Source organism: Maylandia zebra, linkage group LG4, assembly GCF_041146795.1.
Source record: "Maylandia zebra isolate NMK-2024a linkage group LG4, Mzebra_GT3a, whole genome shotgun sequence".
Taxonomy (NCBI): domain Eukaryota; kingdom Metazoa; phylum Chordata; class Actinopteri; order Cichliformes; family Cichlidae; genus Maylandia; species Maylandia zebra.
The window spans coordinates 24,481,991-24,500,635 of record NC_135170.1 but is presented as its reverse complement, the minus strand read 5'-3'; the positions used below and the strand labels follow the sequence as shown (position 1 = coordinate 24,500,635).

Below are 18,645 nucleotides of genomic sequence, written 5' to 3'. Positions count from 1 at the left end.
CTCTTCATCTTCTTTTTGACACTCTTCCACATCCTGATAACAGAGAGATCAAGCAAACTCAGTATAAACCCACCAAGATAAAGTGGTGGGTTTACATTATCTGCAACACATTATGCAGATAATATTTTGTAGTTTTTCTCTGTCAATCATCATAACACTCATTATGCAGTTCTGACAAGCAGTTAGGGCATTTTTATGACACAGACCTGTGCACAGGACACCCCAACAATTAAAACAACAACAACCTTTTCACATTCGCCAAAACATGAATAGTAAGTCAGTCACTTCAATTCTGGGATGAATGAATGTAAATTTTTCACCACCCTATAAAGACAGTCATTGAAATATGACTAATATCTAATAATATAATATCTAATATCTAGTAGCAACTCAAAACTAGCAACTTGTGCTTTTTTTGGTCCAGACTCACACAATTAATTTTTAAACATTGTTCTGTTATTTTTATTGATATTATTTTTATCTTCATTTAAATTTTCACTTTAAATAAAGAAAGCCCCAGAATACACACACATTATTCACACACAAAGCCTCACATCATCAGCTTTTATTATTATTGTACTGTAGCATATGTCTGATCAAAAACTGTGAAGGTTCTCAGTCATCCAGGTCATCTTCTTTCCAAGCTTCTTAGAATTTGATCAAAAACATGCTAATTGTGAATATGATTTCAAGCCAGGAATTATATTAACTGGTATAAGCAAGTTCCTGGAGGGGTTCCTCAGTATGTTCTAAGATTTCTTCATTCTGGCAGCTCACTCAGCTTTGGAACAGGATTCTCCTCAGACAGATTCAACTCTAAATCCTCATCAAATATTGATTACCAGTTCATTATCAAGCGAGCAGAGACAGGAGACTGCAGTGTATTACTGTCAGACGTGGGATGACTCTGCTTCCGCACCCGTATCACAGTGATTCAGGCTGTGACAAAAACCTCCTCATTATTACACTCAACAAAAATATAAACGCAACACCTTTGTTACTGCTCCCATTCCCCATGGGATGGACGTAGAGACCTAAAATTCATCCCAGATACACAATATAACCATCTCTCCCAAACAGTGGTCACAAATCAGTCCAAATGTGTGGTATTGGGCACATCTGCCATATTGAGATAATCCATCCCACCTCACAGGTGTGCCACATCAGGATGCTGATCTGACATCATGAGTAGTGCACAGGTGTACCTCAGACTGCCCACAACAAAAGGCCACCCTGGAATCTGCAGTTTTGTCTCACAGCAAAATGCCGTCAGCTGTCATGATGCAACTGCTGTGAGAAATTTTGAGATAATTATATAATTTTTATTTTGCTGCTGAATCTTAATAGTTTATCACAGGGTGGGAATTTCAAGCAGCAAACTGCTTCTGTTTTTAAAAAACTGTTTTTATACATCACATTTTAAACAGGCCCATCTTATTTACAGATATTTAGTTATTTAATTAGATGATCCCACTGTTGTGCAAAGTCACCACAAAGTTTGACATGTGAGAGAATAACTTTCTGTGAAAATGATTTTTTTACAGAGCTAAAGCTGAAATTGTAAACTTTATGTTGCTTCAGAATATGCTAATCTAATTATAGTTTATAAATACAATACAAGTTAAAAGTATAAAATATAACCAACCATGGAAAAAGAATGGCTATTAACCATTCCAAAATAATTTTAAAAAAAAACTATATATACAAGACATATTATTATTGTTATTAATATTAATAACACAGGCAAGCGGAAAAAAGAAAACTCCAAAGCTCCTCCTCCTGTTAGTTGTATTAAATAGTTCCTCCACCATCGCCTCTCCACTCAGTTCTCAGCCCACTCAGACAACATGCTGGTGACTCTCTGTGCTCTCATCACTGCTCTAACATGTAAAGTCTAAAATATATTGAAGAATAGACTTCATGTTACAGTTAAATGTCAGTGTGTTTCTCTTGACTCCATGTCTTTTTGTTGTTTGCAGGTGTGAGTGGTGTGACGGTGCTGACACAGAAACCTCCTGTTTTATCAGTGAGGAAAGGAGAGACAGCCACCATGGACTGTAACCTGGGGACTGTTACTGGCTATGTTGCTGCCTGGCATAAACAGATTCCAGGAGGAGTTCCTCAGTATGTGCTGAGGTTTCATCGCAGCTACAGTTCTTCATATTATGGCTCTGGGTTCTCCTCTCCAAAATTCACATCCACTCATCAGTCAACAACAGATTATCGTTTGATCATCAAGAATGTGGAGGACGGAGACTCTGCAGTCTATTACTGTCAGACATGGGACGGCTCTGCTAACAGTGGGGTATCACAGTGATTCACACTGTGACAAAAACCTCCTCACAGATACTTCTGCTTTTTGATGCTCTTTCACATGCTGAAAAAAAGACACATCCGACAAACACACTGAAATCCCACCACCTTCAAATACTGTGTTATTTGTTTTGTTTTGTTTTTTTTAATTTATTTTAATGTTCATCATTGAAAACTCATCCACTTCAGACAGTCTGCTAATAAATACTGAATTACTTGTTTTGATATATTTTTACATTCATCACTGAAAGTATAAAATATTGAGGAGTATAATGACCACCAACAACACAAATTGCCATATATATGTACACAATTATGTGCATTTTAAATTATGTGCATCTAACACAATTAAACCTATTATGTGTGTGTTTTTAAATAACAGCAATTTGACAAACGGTTTCCTAAAACTCTGATAACTGTCACATTCTAGCTGCAGTAAATGACATTAATCAACCTAAACAGATACTGATAAAGTTGCATAATAGGTTTAAAAATGTTTCATATGAAGTGAAAATGCAGCTAAATTGCATTTTATCTGTTGCTTCTCTTCTCACTACAATCGTTTTCACATCTCAGCTGAATATTAAAGGATGTTTACACCTCACACTGACAACATGCTGGGGTCTGTCTGCTCTCTCATCACTTCTCTAAAGTGTAAGACGTTCTTCTCATCTGTTTCATAGCCCATCTTTTTGGAGAAAGACATTTCACTCATGTTCTTTCTGTGTTTGTTGACATATGTTAATGCAGCGGAAGTGTTTATCCAGATACCTGCTGTCCACAAGGTTTCTCCAGGTCAAGAAGTTGTTCTCAGCTGATACAAGATCAAGATACAGCACAATGGCATCTACAGGGATTTCACAGTCTAGTTTTTTTTCTTAGTGTTAGACATGCACTGTCCCAGTATATTTGAATTTTGTTGCCTACCCAAAGATTTTGTGAGTGGGTGGCATTCATTTCGTTTACTGCTGTTGTCACCCACATTCCTTGCTTTTAAGGTCTAAGAAACACACAAATTCAATTTTCCCCAAGTAAGTTCTCTTCAATTTGTTGAGCTTGTGTGTCACCCACATGACCAATCCTCCTTTGCTATTTGTATGCCTAGTTCTTTTCCCCCATTTTGTTTTAATGTAAGTATTAGTCCCTTTGTTCTTCTGGAGGCCTTGGTATTATTTTCTCATTATTCTGATTATACGCTTCAATCAAAATATATACATTATGTTGCTAATAAAAAAACAAATTAAGACAAAAGAAAAAAAGGAGAGGAGGAGGCACAGCTCCTCCTCCTGATAGTTCTATTAAATGGCTTCTCCAGCAGCTTTTCTCCAAATCAGTTCGTACTTCACACTGACATGATGCTGGTGACTCTCTGTGCTCTCATCTCTGCTCTAACATGTAAACACTTTGATTTATATTGCACACATGTATACTGATGTCAATATGTTTCTCGTGACTTCATATCTTCTTGTTGTTTGCAGGTGTGAGTGGTGTGACGGTGCTGACACAGAAACCTGTTTTATCAGTGAGGAAAGGAGAGACAGCCACCATGGACTGTAACCTGGGGACTATTGATAACACTGTCTTTTGGTATAAACAGATTCCAGGAGGAGTTCCTCAGTTTGTGCTGTGGTTTCGTTATGACTATAGTTCTCCAACCTATGGCTCTGGGTTCTCCTCTTCAAAATTCACATCCACTCATCAGTCAACAACAGATTATCGTTTGATCATCAAGAATGTGGAGGAGGGAGACTCTGCAGTCTATTACTGTCAGACATGGGACAACTCTGTTAATGAGTACGTATCACAGTGATTTACACTGTGACAAAAACTTCCTCACTCCTTACTTCTGCTTTTTGTGCACAAACTCAGTGCACCAAAGGCACACAATTAGTTCTTAAACATTGCTTTATTGAATTTATTCATTGTAATTTTTTTTCATTTGCACTTTCATTTTAAATTAAAAAACAAGCACCAAAATATACACACATTATTCACTCATAAAGTCTCACATCTTCAGCTTTCAATACCATTGTGGTGTAAAATACGTTTGATCAAAAACATTGTCAACATGTTATTTCTGAATCAGATTCCAAGCTGTAGCCTCTAGTTGCAGAGAGAAGAAGCATGTTAGTGAGGTAGAAAGAGAATGTAAACATTTATAGATAGACAAACTGTGTTTGTGTATGCCTATTGTTTTTTCTTTTTTCTTTTTTTTAGATAATCAATGTATCTAATTTGTTGTTATGAAAGAGGAATATACTGCTTCACTGAGTGAATGGGTTAAATTATTAAATTAAATTAAGTTAAATTATTATTATTATTATTATTATTATTATTATTATTATTATTATTATTATTATTATTATTATTAATAATACAGATGGTACTTTTTCCTTTGGGAAGGTACCATGTGTGCAGTCTACAATTCGGTTGAAGAAAGATGTTGAATGTATTTAATTACTGTAGAAAAATAATTGGTTTCTGTGCATTTTTTTTTTACCCTGGCAATAAATTACAGTCTATTAAGTCAATTAAGCATCATGAGGCAGAGAGTGGGGGGTTGTTCCCTATTTTCTTGCTGGGAGTTGGCAACACTGCTAGTTAGGTATATGTAAATATTGATTAGATTGTTTGATATTTCCCCTAAGTACTGTTTAAAATACCAGAATAGGGAGGATGGTGTAGGTTTAAGTTTATTGGATTAATACATATATACCAACAAGATAGTGTACATCACTGTCACAACAGCATTTGTATTCATTCAAAGGCTTTATGGCTTTTCCTTATAATAACTGGTGGGCCGGTGTCCCAGTCCAGACCTGGTCTCAGGTATGCATAAAAACCCTTTATTTAATTAGAAATCCCAGTCTTCAATTACTTCAATACTACAAAATATTACATACAGTGCACTATACAGGTCATCAGATGTTCAAGATGGGCTTTATGTTCTCCAACAACTGTTCACACTGTCAAGCCAATACACCGGACAATTACATCCATGCTCTTTGGTTCTGTTCACCAGTTCAGAAGTTTTGGCGCGAGATATGTGAATACTTATCAAAGTGTCTGAAATGTTACATTTCAACTTCCCCTTTAGTGTGCTTGTTGGGCATCTTAGATTATGTCACTACAGAAAAGAATATAGCCCATATGGCTGCCCTATGCATTGCCAAGAAAACAGTCCTCGTGAACTGGAAAAGTAAAAATAATCTTAATTGTAACCAATATAGAAATTATCTAATATATCACATTAGTCTTGATCAGAGATGGGCAGTAACGCGTTAGTTGTAACGCGATTACTTTTTTCAAGTAACGAGTAAAGTAAGGGATTACTATTGCAAAAACGGTAATTAGATTACCGTTACTTTCCCGTAGGAACGCTGCGTTACTGCGTTACTAAAACCGTGATTTTTTTGCGAGAATGTCTCATGACAGTGACGTAAGCAAGTGCGACGTTCATGACAACAGCTGTGTGCAGATCAACAGTGGATAATATATCAGTGCGGGAGAGGGTATGAGCGTGCAGCGTTTAAAGCGTGGAAGTACTGACGTTATTTTAAGTTTGATTCCATAAAAAGTGACAAAAACATTAGCGTCAGTTGTGCGTGGGAAGAAAACTTCTTTTTACAGCGAAAAAACCCCTAAACTTCCAAGCAAGCACCGAGTGCACTACGACGTAATGGGAAACTCACAGAGAAACTCGCGGATTCCTCAACTGACCGCTGCGGCACACCTGCACCAAGGTAAACCTCCGCCTACCGCACTCCTGCTTTACAGGTGAAAATAGACCGCTAGTCTTTGACTTTATTTATTTTCTGCTGTGTTTTACTTGCATCTATTTGAAAGAGTGAGTGTAAACACGAAAAAAAATATTTTATTTTATGTGCTGGAATGTGCAGAAAATAGTTTAAATGTTAAACAAATTTCTTCCAGTCAGAGAATGTTGCATATAATTAAATTTTTGCTTGATGCATAAAGTTAAAAGATTAAAACTGATAAAACAAGTTAAAAAAAGAGACTTTTCTATTTGATTACATTTTGTATGATGGATTATGTAGAAAAAGTAGAATTGGGCTGAAAGATCTATCGCTTTATCACCTATTCAGGTTGTAAATCGTGTTTTTAAAAAGTAACTAAGTAACTAAGTAATTAATTACTTTTGAAAATAAGTAATCAGTAATTAGTTATTGATTACTTTTTTCAAGTAACTTGACCAACACTGGTCGTGCACCAGTAGGAACTCAGAATCCACTGGACCAGAGACACACACTCCTCCACCGTACTGGAGGAGCTGGAGTCCATGTTTTTCTTCATTCTACCAGCTAAGACACTGACCATAACCAAATACAAAACCAGTGAAGAAACACTCAGAAAAAGTAAAAGGGGAAAATGCCAGTGACTTCCACGTGTAAAATCATTTGTTTTGATTGTTCTTTCACCATTGCCTGTGTTGTGCACCTGTTGTTGATTGCATTAAGACTAAAGCAGCTGAAATTGATTAACAATCTAACAAACCTCTGCTACTTGACTGATCAGACCAGAAATTTAACATACTTGATGCGATACTCTTAAAAAGTGTTTCTTTAATTTTTTTGGAACACCATATATTTCCTGTGCTTCCCTTTCACTGGATGTTCTTAATGGTTTTTCATAGTTTGGAACTTTTAAGCTGAAAACTTAATGTTTCTACAAATAATGCTAATATCATTACTGTCATTTTCTAGACTTTTAGACTTTTATGGCATTTATAGCTGTTGAACACTGTGTATTTTCTGGCTGCAGCCTCTGTGCTCCTGTGCTGATTAACAACCCCCTCTGCTACTTAACTGCAGCTGGGGCTGATCAGCTAATGAGGCTCTCCCTCTATCAGGAGGTGACTCAGACTGGAGGAGAGAGCTGTGCTGGGAGAAAAAGCTGCAAAAGCAGTCTGATCAAGTTAGTGTGAAAGTATTCACTAACGTAACGTTTAGTGAGGTAAATATACAAGAACCTCAGTGATAGGTTTGTAGCTTGTACCTATCCGCTGGAACGTTGAAGACAATATAGTTACACTGCAAAGCAAGACACAAGCAGGCTGGTTTTACTCATGCATGAGGGAAAGCTGGCTGGAGCCGAGTGTCGTTCCACCACTTGACCTCCGTCAGACTCTCAGCCAGGCTCCCCATAGCACTCCTTTTATTGTGGTTACATGAATATGCATAGGGTCATTAACATATGACATCTTACATAGGTATACATGTGAACAAAGAATACTGTGTGTGTGTGTGTGTGTGTGTGTGGTGTCCAGATGTGACCCTGTGAAGACTCCCCAAAGCTGGTGCCAGGAGTCTAGCGGTCCATCTGAACAAAAGGCTCTTATACTTAAACAGATATACGTGTGCTTGCTATACCATAAATCAACAAGAAAAGAGAAACTCTCCTAGGGAGTATGTGATTTATACCAAGGACACTCTAGAAGAACGGATGCACTCCCTAACACACAGAGCTGTTACTTTAGGATGAAACATCCTTTCAATCCACCAATGATTATATACACTTCTAAGCATATATGAGTAAATATTTCTAAGCATAAATGACAATCAACAATACAAATCTAACACTCAGCATCATTAAAAATATCTAACAGTGTTCTCTAGATGGTGATGAATTCAAATTTAGCAAATTTTAGATCTTGGCGTATTTTTTGAATAAAACACAAGTTTAAGTAAAATATAACCAACTATAATCCTGTCTCATTTTAGATGTGGAGAAAGTAACCATTATAAAATTCAAAACAACAATCAAACGAACAAACAATAAATAAATGAACAAAGGGGAAAAAAGAAGGAAAAAAACAAGACATTACCAACATCAGTGTTCATGAAAATAATGTTAATAATACAGCTTAGAGAAAGGGGGGGGGGGGGGGATCCAGTGCTGCTCCTCCTGTCAGTCTCTCTGAGTTTCAGTGACATATTTAATGGTTGACACCTCCTCTCCTCTACAGAAGGAGTCAAATCTCTTTCCAAATTACAAATCCATTCTCAACACACAGTGACAACATGCTGGTGACTCTCTGTGCTCTCATCACTGCTCTAACATGTAAAGAGTCTAAAAGATACTGAAGAAAAGACCTCATGTTACATTTAAATGTCAGTGTGTTTCTCTTGACTCCATGTCTTATTGTTGTTTGCAGGTGTGAGTGGTGTGACGGTGCTGACACAGAAACCTCCTGTTTTATCAGTGAGGAAAGGAGAGACAGCCACTATGGACTGTAACCTGGGGACTGTTGATAACTATCCTGCTTATTGGTATAAACAGATTCCAGGAGGAGTTCCTCAGCATGTAGTGAGGTTTTATCATGGCTGGAGTTCTCCAAACTATGGCTCTGGGTTCTCCTCTCCAAAATTCACATCCACTCATCAGTCAACAACAGATTATCGTTTGATCATCAAAAATGTGGAGGAGGGAGACTCTGCAGTCTATTACTGTAAGACATGGGATGACTCTGCTAGCAGTGGGGTATCACAGTGATTTACTCTGTGACAAAAACCTCCTCACAGATACTTCTGCTTTTTGGTATCCTAATAAGACTCCTCCAACAACTCACTGAAACCCCACCACCTTCAAATACTGTGTTATTTGTTTTGTTTTTTTATTTTAATATTAATCAGGAAAATCATGAAAAAAGCCAAGAGGGGACTATTCAGTCAAAACTACTCAAATAATGATATACAAAACAGGAGACCAATACTGTATGCTGTTATCTATAAGTAATATAATAGACATCAGACTCAATTCGTTTTTTTGGGGGGTTTTTTTGTATTGTCTCAAGGCCAAGGAAAATGTCCAACAGATGTATTTTTTGCAAGCTGATCGTTACAGCTTTTGCCATAATGGTCCACTTGATTGTCACAGTTTGTTCGATATTTATTATTTATGTATTGATTTCTTTTTTTAATTTTAAGTTCTTACAATCTAAATGGACAGAACCAGGGGATAGGAAAGACGAAGAAAAGAGAAGTTGGGAAGAGGCTCAAGAGAAGGAGAGGGAAAGAAAAACAGAGAGACAGAGAGAAAAGACACTAAAAATCTGTTTGATCACCTGCTGGGGAAAAAAAAAACAAGCAAAAAGAGAACAACATAGTATGGAACCCACAGCAACAACCAACATAAGCATAAATAACAGTAAACAATAAATAATGAATGTTACTGAGCAGCACACAAGACCGACAAATCACAATATGTTTAGAGGCAGCAGCCAATCAATGGTGTATGTCTGTGAGTACCTTTTTGTACTCACCTGTGTGCAAACAGGTATTCACCACCAGCATTGTGCACCAGGATTAGAAGAGTTACATCCTGAGTGTTAGTAACAGTGGTGCTCAGTTTCATCAGTTTGCAATAATATGTGTCACAGTGATAATCAGATTGTTTAACTCTCAAGATGTAGATGAGAGAAACTATAATAAAATGTCTGTATCACAGTGATCTGTATTTGAACTCTTTGTTCAGTTGTTCAATATTCATTAATGACGTAACCTTTTATAAAATGTTCTCCTAACCCTAACCACTCTGGTTTCATGTGATGTTACACAAAAGGTTGTGCATTTTGTTTGTTGACTAATTATAACAATTAATTGTAACAGTTAGTGGGGTTCTGCTCTGTTTTTGTCCAAATATAAAAACTGGTAATGGTTAAAGCATCAATAATAAATCTTAAGAACATAGAAACCAACTTATAATAATAAAATATAACACCACAATTTTAAGGGAGAGGAGGGAGACATCACTATCACCAATAATTATTAATACAAAAACTGAATTAACCTCTACTAAAGACAAGTTACCCAAAACATCACACACTGTGCAGGTTTAGCTCCTCCTCCTGTCAGTCTCTCTGAGTTTCAGTGTCATATTTAATGGTTCACACCTCCTCTCCTCATCCTACAGAAGCAGTTCTATCACTTTCCAAGTTCCAAGTCTCAACACACAGTGACAACATGCTGGTGACTCTCTGTGCTCTCGTCACTGCTCTAACATGTATGGAACCTCATTTATATTTCAGATTAGTAGTTATTTGTTGGATTCATAAATGTTTGTGTTTCTCTTGACTCCATGTCTTATTGTTGTTTGCAGGTGTGAGTGGTGTGACGGTGCTGACACAGAAACCTCCTGTTTTATCAGTGAGGAAAGGAGAGACAGCCACCATGGACTGTAACCTGGGGACTATTGATAACACTGTCTTTTGGTATAAACAGATTCCAGGAGGAGTTCCTCAGTATGTACTGAAGTTTTCTCATAGATATAGTTCTCCAAGCTATGGTTCTGGGTTCTCCTCTCCAAAATTCACATCCACTCATCAGTCAACATCAGATTATCGTTTGATTATCAAAAATGTGGAGGAGGGAGACTCTGCAGTCTATTACTGTAAGACATTTGACAGCTCTAACTCTGCTGTATCACAGTGATTTACACTGTGACAAAAACCTCCTCACTGATACTTCTGCTTTTTAATGCTCATTTTTTTCACAAGCTGACAAAAGACCCATTCAGATGAGAGTGTTCTTCTCATCTGTTTCATAGCCCATCTTTTTGGAGAAAGACATTTCACACATGTTCTTTATGTGTTTGTTGGCAGATGCTAATGCAGTGTTAGTGTTTATTCAGATACCTGCTGTCCACTCTAGGTAAAGAAGGTGTTCTCAGCTGCAACACAGAGAAATGGTTGAATTATGTTAGATGGTCTAAACATTAGTTTCTTTTTTTAAATTCATATAGCACATTTAATTACAACAGCAATTGACGAAAGTGCTGTATAAAAATACAAAATAACTAGTACCAAACACCAAATAAATATCAAATAACTCTCTTACTGTATTAAAAGCCAATGAATACAAAAGTGTTTTAATATGAGATTTAAAAAGATTGACAGTAGGAGCCTGTCTGATGTGTAAGGGTAGATCAGGGGTAGGCAACTCCAGGCCTCGAGGGCCGGTGTCCTGCAGGTTTTAGATATCATTTGATTCGAGTAGTGATGGTAAATTTGATTCTTTTTACTGAATCGAGTTTTAATGAGTCACTCACCAAAGTGAATCGGCTTTTTTGAGTCATTTGATTCACTGAGTCAGTTGACCAGAGAGTGCAAAAAATGTACATTTTCACTCAAACTTAATTTGTTTCTCTTTTCATGTAAATCCCACTGCTAAGATGAACGATTCTAAAAAAAAAAAAAAAAAAAACTATTTTATAGAGCAAAAAAGACCAAAAACATTTCTAAAATTAAGCAATTTCCTATCAAAATTGCTTAATAAACATTTATTTTGTTTATTTTTATTTTATTAGCATTTTCCTTAAATGTATTAAATATATATTTTCTCATCTAAATGTCCACTGAGCTGTGAGCCAGGGTGCAGTAATGCGCCTTCACATTGGTTGCCAACCAAGAGGAAAAAGAAGTTGTGAGCCAGGAGGGAGGGGGTGAGTGAGTGAGTGAGTGATTCGTTCGCTCTATGATTCAGCACAGGAGGGAGGGGGCAGTGGCGTGTCTAGAAAATTTTTGTTGGGGGGGCCAGGTAGGGGCACAGATTTGGAGAAGGGTGGCAGATGTAATTGGCAGATAATGTTAAAAACAATTCTACCAACCGTTAACCATAATTCAATAACCCTATAAACCTAATAACCGTAACCTTATTAGAATGAGATTTTAACCACTACGGTGCAAAGTGTTTAGATACTGCGTTGATAAAGTACAAGAGATACAATCAGTCAGTGTTTATTCAGCAGTCAAGGACATCAATATTTGCATAGTATTTTTACTGACATGTAGTGCACATATGTTTTGGGCAAAATCATTTTTGAATATCAAAATACGAACATTTTTAACATACAATTGGCAAATTAGCCAATGTCTATGCAAAACCAATGCCTATTAAAAAAAGAAGTTAATCTTCTCACAATCTGGTGTTTGATTTTGAAACAGGAAAAAAGTGGGGAAACAAATGAAAAGACTAACATTTGAATAAAACCTGAAAGCAAGTAAATACTTTATATGCTGCCTTATGGTAAACTTTGGTAATATTGATGTATAAAGAACAACACTGGCTGATGATGAATTACAGTCAGCTGGCATGGTGACACTGCCAGTATTAACCTGCAGGGATGGACTGGGACAAAAAATTGGGCATTTTCACTACAGACCGGCCCACCAGGTATTAAAGCCATAAAGCCTTTGAATGAAAACAAATGCTGTTGTGACAGTGATGTACACTGTCTTTTTGGTATATGTATGATTTCTATACATTTTACGTCAGATAAAAACTTTGTTCGCAAGATTCAGATAATTATTTAATAAAAGCTAGATATTTTAAATGAGAATAAGAAAGAAAAGTATTTCTTTGTGCCCCCCTCTCCCCATTAATGCCCTACCTGGCCCACTGGCAACACTTTGCTAGATCCGCCCCTGCACAGTTACCAGCTGTCAGCTACTTAGAAAAGGATCCTGGTGTTATTTGTCTCTCTGAAATAGTTCATAACTTCAACTCATTCATGTCACCTAAAAGGTAAACCTGTTTCTCCATCACCTGTTCAGCTCTGATGGTTCAGTAAGGACATCTCCTGGTTTCATCTTCATGTTTCCCTCTCACCACATATCCAAACCGATATCATGACCAGCAGCTTTACAGCTGTGGCTCCAGCAAACATCAGCTGATACTAGAAATTAATATTAAATAAATTCTAACAACAGCTGATCAAGCTTAAACGTGCTGCTGTTGTTTAGCGTGACATCCGCTGGTTTCCTGTTTCTGGCGCAAAGTGGGCAATAAACAAACAAGGGAGAAAAGCCGATCAGCTGATCATTGATCAGTTTCATGATTGAAGTAGCAACAGAAGACGGGGGGGGGGGGGGAGAGAAGAGGCAGCTGTGCAGCATAACGACAGAATAACTCCAGCTTTGTGTCTTTTTCCATTCTAGCTAAAGTACGAGACAAACTGCGTCTCTTCTCAGCTCAATACGAAACGCGTAATATTTTCTCTGAATGAGGGACCATTCCATTTTTAAGGAGCCGTTGGCAACTCTACTAACTAACCTTATGAATAAAATAAAGTTCACTATCAGTAACATCATAGCAACCGAACAGTTGTATAAACTCGTCATGCTAGCTCACGCAGTACGAGTTATTGTAACTGACTGTAAAAAGTCAGCACAACGAATATAAACTCCACCTAAACTTGGTTTATATCTGACCGAGATAGACTGCAGGTCATAACTTTTTACCTTAAGTTCAGTTCACCTGATACTCGGACCGGCGGCTGCCTCGTGGCTCTCCTCCTCCTGCCTCCCCTTCCCTCATCCACCTGTTGGCTCTGTGGAAGCTCCACCATAGCCACCACCAAACAACTGAGTTATTTTTACAAATCGGCCAGCATCTGGCCAATCCACCACCTCTCATTGTTCATGCCGTTACAAAAAAAATAAAAATAAATAAGTCATCAGCCCACCGTGCAAATGTCCGATGGCTAGTCGCCGAAAAAATGTGTTCTGCGGTGCTGTGTTTCGTGCTTGGCTCTCCTACCTTTGCTAACATGATGCTCACAGTGCAGAAGCCGGTGCTGCATTCACTTACCCTCGGATATCTGAGCTTCACTGTGAAACCATAATCGTACATTTGATATTTCATTAAATTTTATTGTTTTAGCTTCGGGGTGGCACCTGGGGTGGCCAGTCTGGTTGGGGCCGCTGGACACGCCACTGGGAGGGGGTGAGCGAGTCCTGGGTGATTTGCTTAAGCTTACGATTCAGCACAGGAAGGGAGGGGGTGAGTAGCGCAAATGTGTTGTTAGCATGTTAGCAGAGCGATGCTACTGTGAACCGAGGAGCTATTTTCTTGATGTGAGCTTCTACTCAGGGTTTTTTCTTCCAGTTCAGAGCAGAAATTTTTTTGTAAAGATACTGGATGTTGTGTTTTTCTCCACAATTTTAATTATAAGCTAGATACATTGCTGCTAACAGCAACAGGGATGAGTCAGTGAGTCAGTTGGGCTTGTGAATCATGATTCATGAGTTAGTAAAGTGATTCTCGAGTATTGAACGATTCGTTCATGATTCGTGCATCACTAGATTCAAGTGTGTTGACCCAGGGTGATATCTAAAACCTGGAGGACACTGGCCGTCGAGGCCTGCAGTTGCCTATCCCTGGTGTAGATTATATCACAGTTTAGGCGTTACAACCCCAAACACTCGATCGCCTCTGTGAACCAGCCTTGACATTGGTATGGCTAAAAGCAAAAGATTATTTGATCAACAAGATCTAGAGGGCACATAAGGCTGTAAGAGGTCAGACAAATATCCAATTCAGGGCTTTGTAAGTCAACAATAAAATTTTAAAATCAATTCTGAAGTGAACAGTGAGCCGGTGAAGATAGGCAAGCACCGGGGAAATATGTTCATGTCTATTGGTTCGGGTCAGAAGACGAGCTGCAGCATTTGTCAAAGTCATTATGGCAGCTTACTTGGCTTCCGAACCTCTATCCCCAGAGCTGTACTTTTTAACACAAATATATCTACTTTCTACTCCGTACATTTTCAAAACAGAATTGTTGCATTTGGTTCATTTATAGCGTTCACGCTATAGGCTGGAAGGAGTGCAGGTGTCTTCAGGTACTACAGAATCTAGCTAGCTCTACAGAAGAGGATGAGGAATTAAGAAAGTGACTGGCAGATGTTGATGCAGTGATAGCGTTGACCCAGACGGCTGCTGTCCACACAGTTTCTTCAGGTCAACAAGCTGTTGTCAACTGCAACATTGAGAGAGATGATAGGAATTCTGTTAGCTGCTATAAACAAGTTCCTAGAGGGCTTCCTCGGTATGCTTTAAGATTTCACTATTCTGAGAGCTCACACAGCTTTGAAACAAGATGCAGACAGATTCAACTCTACATCCTAATGAATTATTGATTATCACTAAAATATCAAGCGGACAGAAACAGGAGCAGTGCATTAATGTCAGACATGGGATGACTCTGCTGATGATTCCATATCAGTTATTTACATTGTGGGAAAAAATTTCCTCAGCATTGTCTTTGCTTTCTTTGAATCTTTTACTTGAAGACAGTCTGTTAGGTTTGTAGCATAAACCTATTCGCTGGAACGTTAAGACAATATAATTACACTGCTAAGCAAGACACAAATAGGCAAAGTTCTTCATGTTACTCGTGCACGGGAGAGAACCGGACAACCGCTTGACTCCAGTTGGTCTCGTCCGTCCTCCTGTAACACTGCCCTTTTATTGAGGTTACATGAATATGCATAGGTTCATTAACATACGACGTCTACATACAAACAAAGAGTACCTTGCCTGTGTGTGTGTGTGTGTGTGTGTGTGTTGCTGATCAAAGGGTTAAACATCCTTGGTCAGGAAGAGGGTAGCCTCCCCCTCACCCTAGATGGTTCATCCTAGATAACACGGTGAGGAAGTCCTGCAGTTCATCTAAACAAAGAGCACTTAGACTAGAACAGACGTAGCTACGTTAATCCTACCATAAAACAATAAGACACGGTATGACCTCTCATGCTCCCAAAGTGCTGTCTAATACACACAAAGTTTGCAGACTATCAAGGATCAAAACCTCTACCAATCTACAACTAATTACAAAACTCTAAGCACATATAAGTAAATATTTCTAAGCATAAATGACAATCAACAATACAAATCTAACACAGTCCCATCAAGAAAACTCTAGGTAACATATAACCTTCAAATAACCCGTTATTAAACAACGGCTATCAAATTTTTAAAAAATTATTTTAAACCTTCATTATTAAAAATAGCTAGAGTAAATGTAATAGTATTTAGATTACTCAAATTTGATCACTGTTACACTTTGTTTAACACTTAATACTTAATAAGAACGTTAATAAGATGCAGCTATTAAAATTAAGCCTACACTAAACTCTGATTAGAGCTTCTAGATTGAGAAAATTTAAAGAAGCTTAATTTGGATTAATCAGAAACACATTTATAAAAATGGAAATGAAGAAATGTTAGGACAACTTTTGATTTCTTTGTAAGACATGGTTGTCAAACACTATGCGACCGATGCTCTCTTTTATCTGCTCTAACATGGTGGATCCTACATGTTAGAACATGTCTACTTCATTTTATAGCCTGTACAAGACAAAAAACATTAAATAAAATTATTTAATCTGTTTTTATTTTCTGAGAGGTGGGGATTCAGCAAAAGTGTTGACCCAATTAACCAGTTCTCAGTTCTGAGATTTCATCATTCTTACAGGTCAACTGCATTTTCTGCAGGATTCTCCTCAGACAGATTAATATCTAAATCCTGACCAAACACTGATTTCAAGTCTATTATCAATCATGCAGAGACAGGAGACTCTGCAGTGAGTTCCTGTTAGACATTGGAAGACTCTCCCAAGAAAGCTGGTTCATAGAGAAGCAGACTGTGGCCAAAATCTTATTGAGAGACAGTACAGCTTTGATTAATGCTGGCCAATAATGAGAACTTTATTAAATCTTGCACAAAACAAGTGACATGAAGGAATAAACATGACTACACAGAGAGAGACACAGTTATAAAATACAAACAGATGAAGTGAATGAGATGTTGACAGTGAAAGTTAGTCTCTACAGGATGTTTCAGTTCCTCTCCCCTCATCAGTGACAGTCAGGAGGTTTTTGTACAGCCATGTATACAAACTGAATCACTGTGGTATTCGGACAAGGCACCAAGCTGATTGTGACAAGTAAGTACTTTTTAACTGATCATAAAACAACAGAGATTTTGCAAAAATCTGCTGATGACTACTTAAATCAATATGTTTCTTGTTCTGCATAATTTTTTACGATTTTGTACAATCTGAAATAGTTTCAGGTTGTCACATATACAGGAGACATGAATGACTTATGTTTAAAAAATGTGAAATGGTGTCAAACCAGTTCTATGAAAATGGTGTGAAATATGTTGTTTTTCTGTTCTTATTGCTTTTAATTTATGTTTAGGTTGGAATTTCAAAAACATACATAGGCCCGTTTTCTCTTTCTTGAATAGTAGTTAACACTGTTACTAAAGTTCAAAATTACTTTGAAGTGATTAGAACTTTTCTTTGATATGAAAGAAAATTACCCACATTAGCTGACATGTTATGCAGAAATGTGTAGAATTAAATCAAATATATCTTACATGGAAAATTAAACAGTGACTGATCATATTTTATACTGTAAAAATACAAAAAGAAATTCAAATGATATGTTGGATCCATATATTTTAGTTCATATTTTATACATTAGTTTTGTTTTCTTCTAACTTCATAACAATTGTTATATTTATTCCATATTGAGTCTTCTTGATTTCTTCTGGTTTTATGACTTCATGTCCAATTTCCTTCTTTCCTTTCATTTCTCTTTTTTTGTTTGTCCTTCATGTATTTTCAGGCTCCAGCCTCTCTCCTCCTGTCCTGACAGTCTTCCCTCCGTCCAGTGCTGAGCTCCAGTCCGACACAGCTTCTCTGGTCTGTCTGTCCAGTCAGTCTGTGCCTTTTGCAGATGTGAGCTGGTTGGCTGGTGGGAGTCCAGTGAGCAGTGGGATCTCTACCAGCACTGCTGTTCAGAGATCAGACCAGACTTACCAAATCAGCAGCTCTCTGACCATCCAGACATCAGACTGGAACATGGATAAGGTTTATACATGTAAAGTGTCTTTGGGCTCACAGACTTCAGAGAAAACCATCAAGAAGTCAGAATGTCCCACTGAATAGTCGAGGATCAGAATGTGCATTTAAAATCTGCTTCTTTACTGCTTGTGCTGTTTGCTCATTACAGTCTTTACGTGTTAGAAATCAAAATAATGCAAAAGGTTTAAGTCATGTATTCATTAGCTGGTTTTTAACAAGTATTTTCAGGAATTCATGTTTTGCATTAACTTAATAAAAGCATTGATTTAAAAATGTGTTTTTTTTGTGAATAAATGGGAAATTGTGCCACTGTTTTGCACTAACATAAATTTAAGGTGATTGAAATGAACTGTTACATTTTAGAGAGGGGCACACCGAGGAAAACAACACTCATAAGCACAAAATTTTCAATTTTCTTGCTCCCATAGTTAAAACACAAGTATATTCTGACATACAGACTAAGTAATATTTGACCACTAGAGAGCATCATTTAATATTTCTTCATAAGAGTAAGAGAGAAGGTAAGTGTCACTGGTTTAAAATGTTGGTTGTAGATTTGCAAATGTATCTTCACTCTCGGTTAGTGAAGCATCACCTCTCTGTGCTTCTGTTTCTTCGTTTCCAGGATGCACCTGCAGGTCTTAGTAACTCAAGTAAAT

The 18,645-nt window shown here is 37.5% G+C and overlaps 1 protein-coding gene across 1 annotated transcript; it reads left to right on the top strand.

Annotated features, from left to right (window-relative positions):
• The first annotated feature begins 1,834 nt into the window (after nucleotides 1-1,834).
• LOC111500677 (immunoglobulin lambda-1 light chain) lies at nucleotides 1,835-18,240 on the top strand. Its single transcript, XM_076883233.1, has 4 exons — nucleotides 1,835-1,887; nucleotides 1,980-2,309; nucleotides 17,030-17,059; nucleotides 17,748-18,240. Exons 1-4 carry the CDS (start codon nucleotides 1,848-1,850, stop codon nucleotides 18,068-18,070), a joined length of 723 nt encoding a protein of 240 aa, XP_076739348.1. The 5' UTR covers nucleotides 1,835-1,847; the 3' UTR covers nucleotides 18,071-18,240.
• Nucleotides 18,241-18,645: the final 405 nt, after the last annotated feature.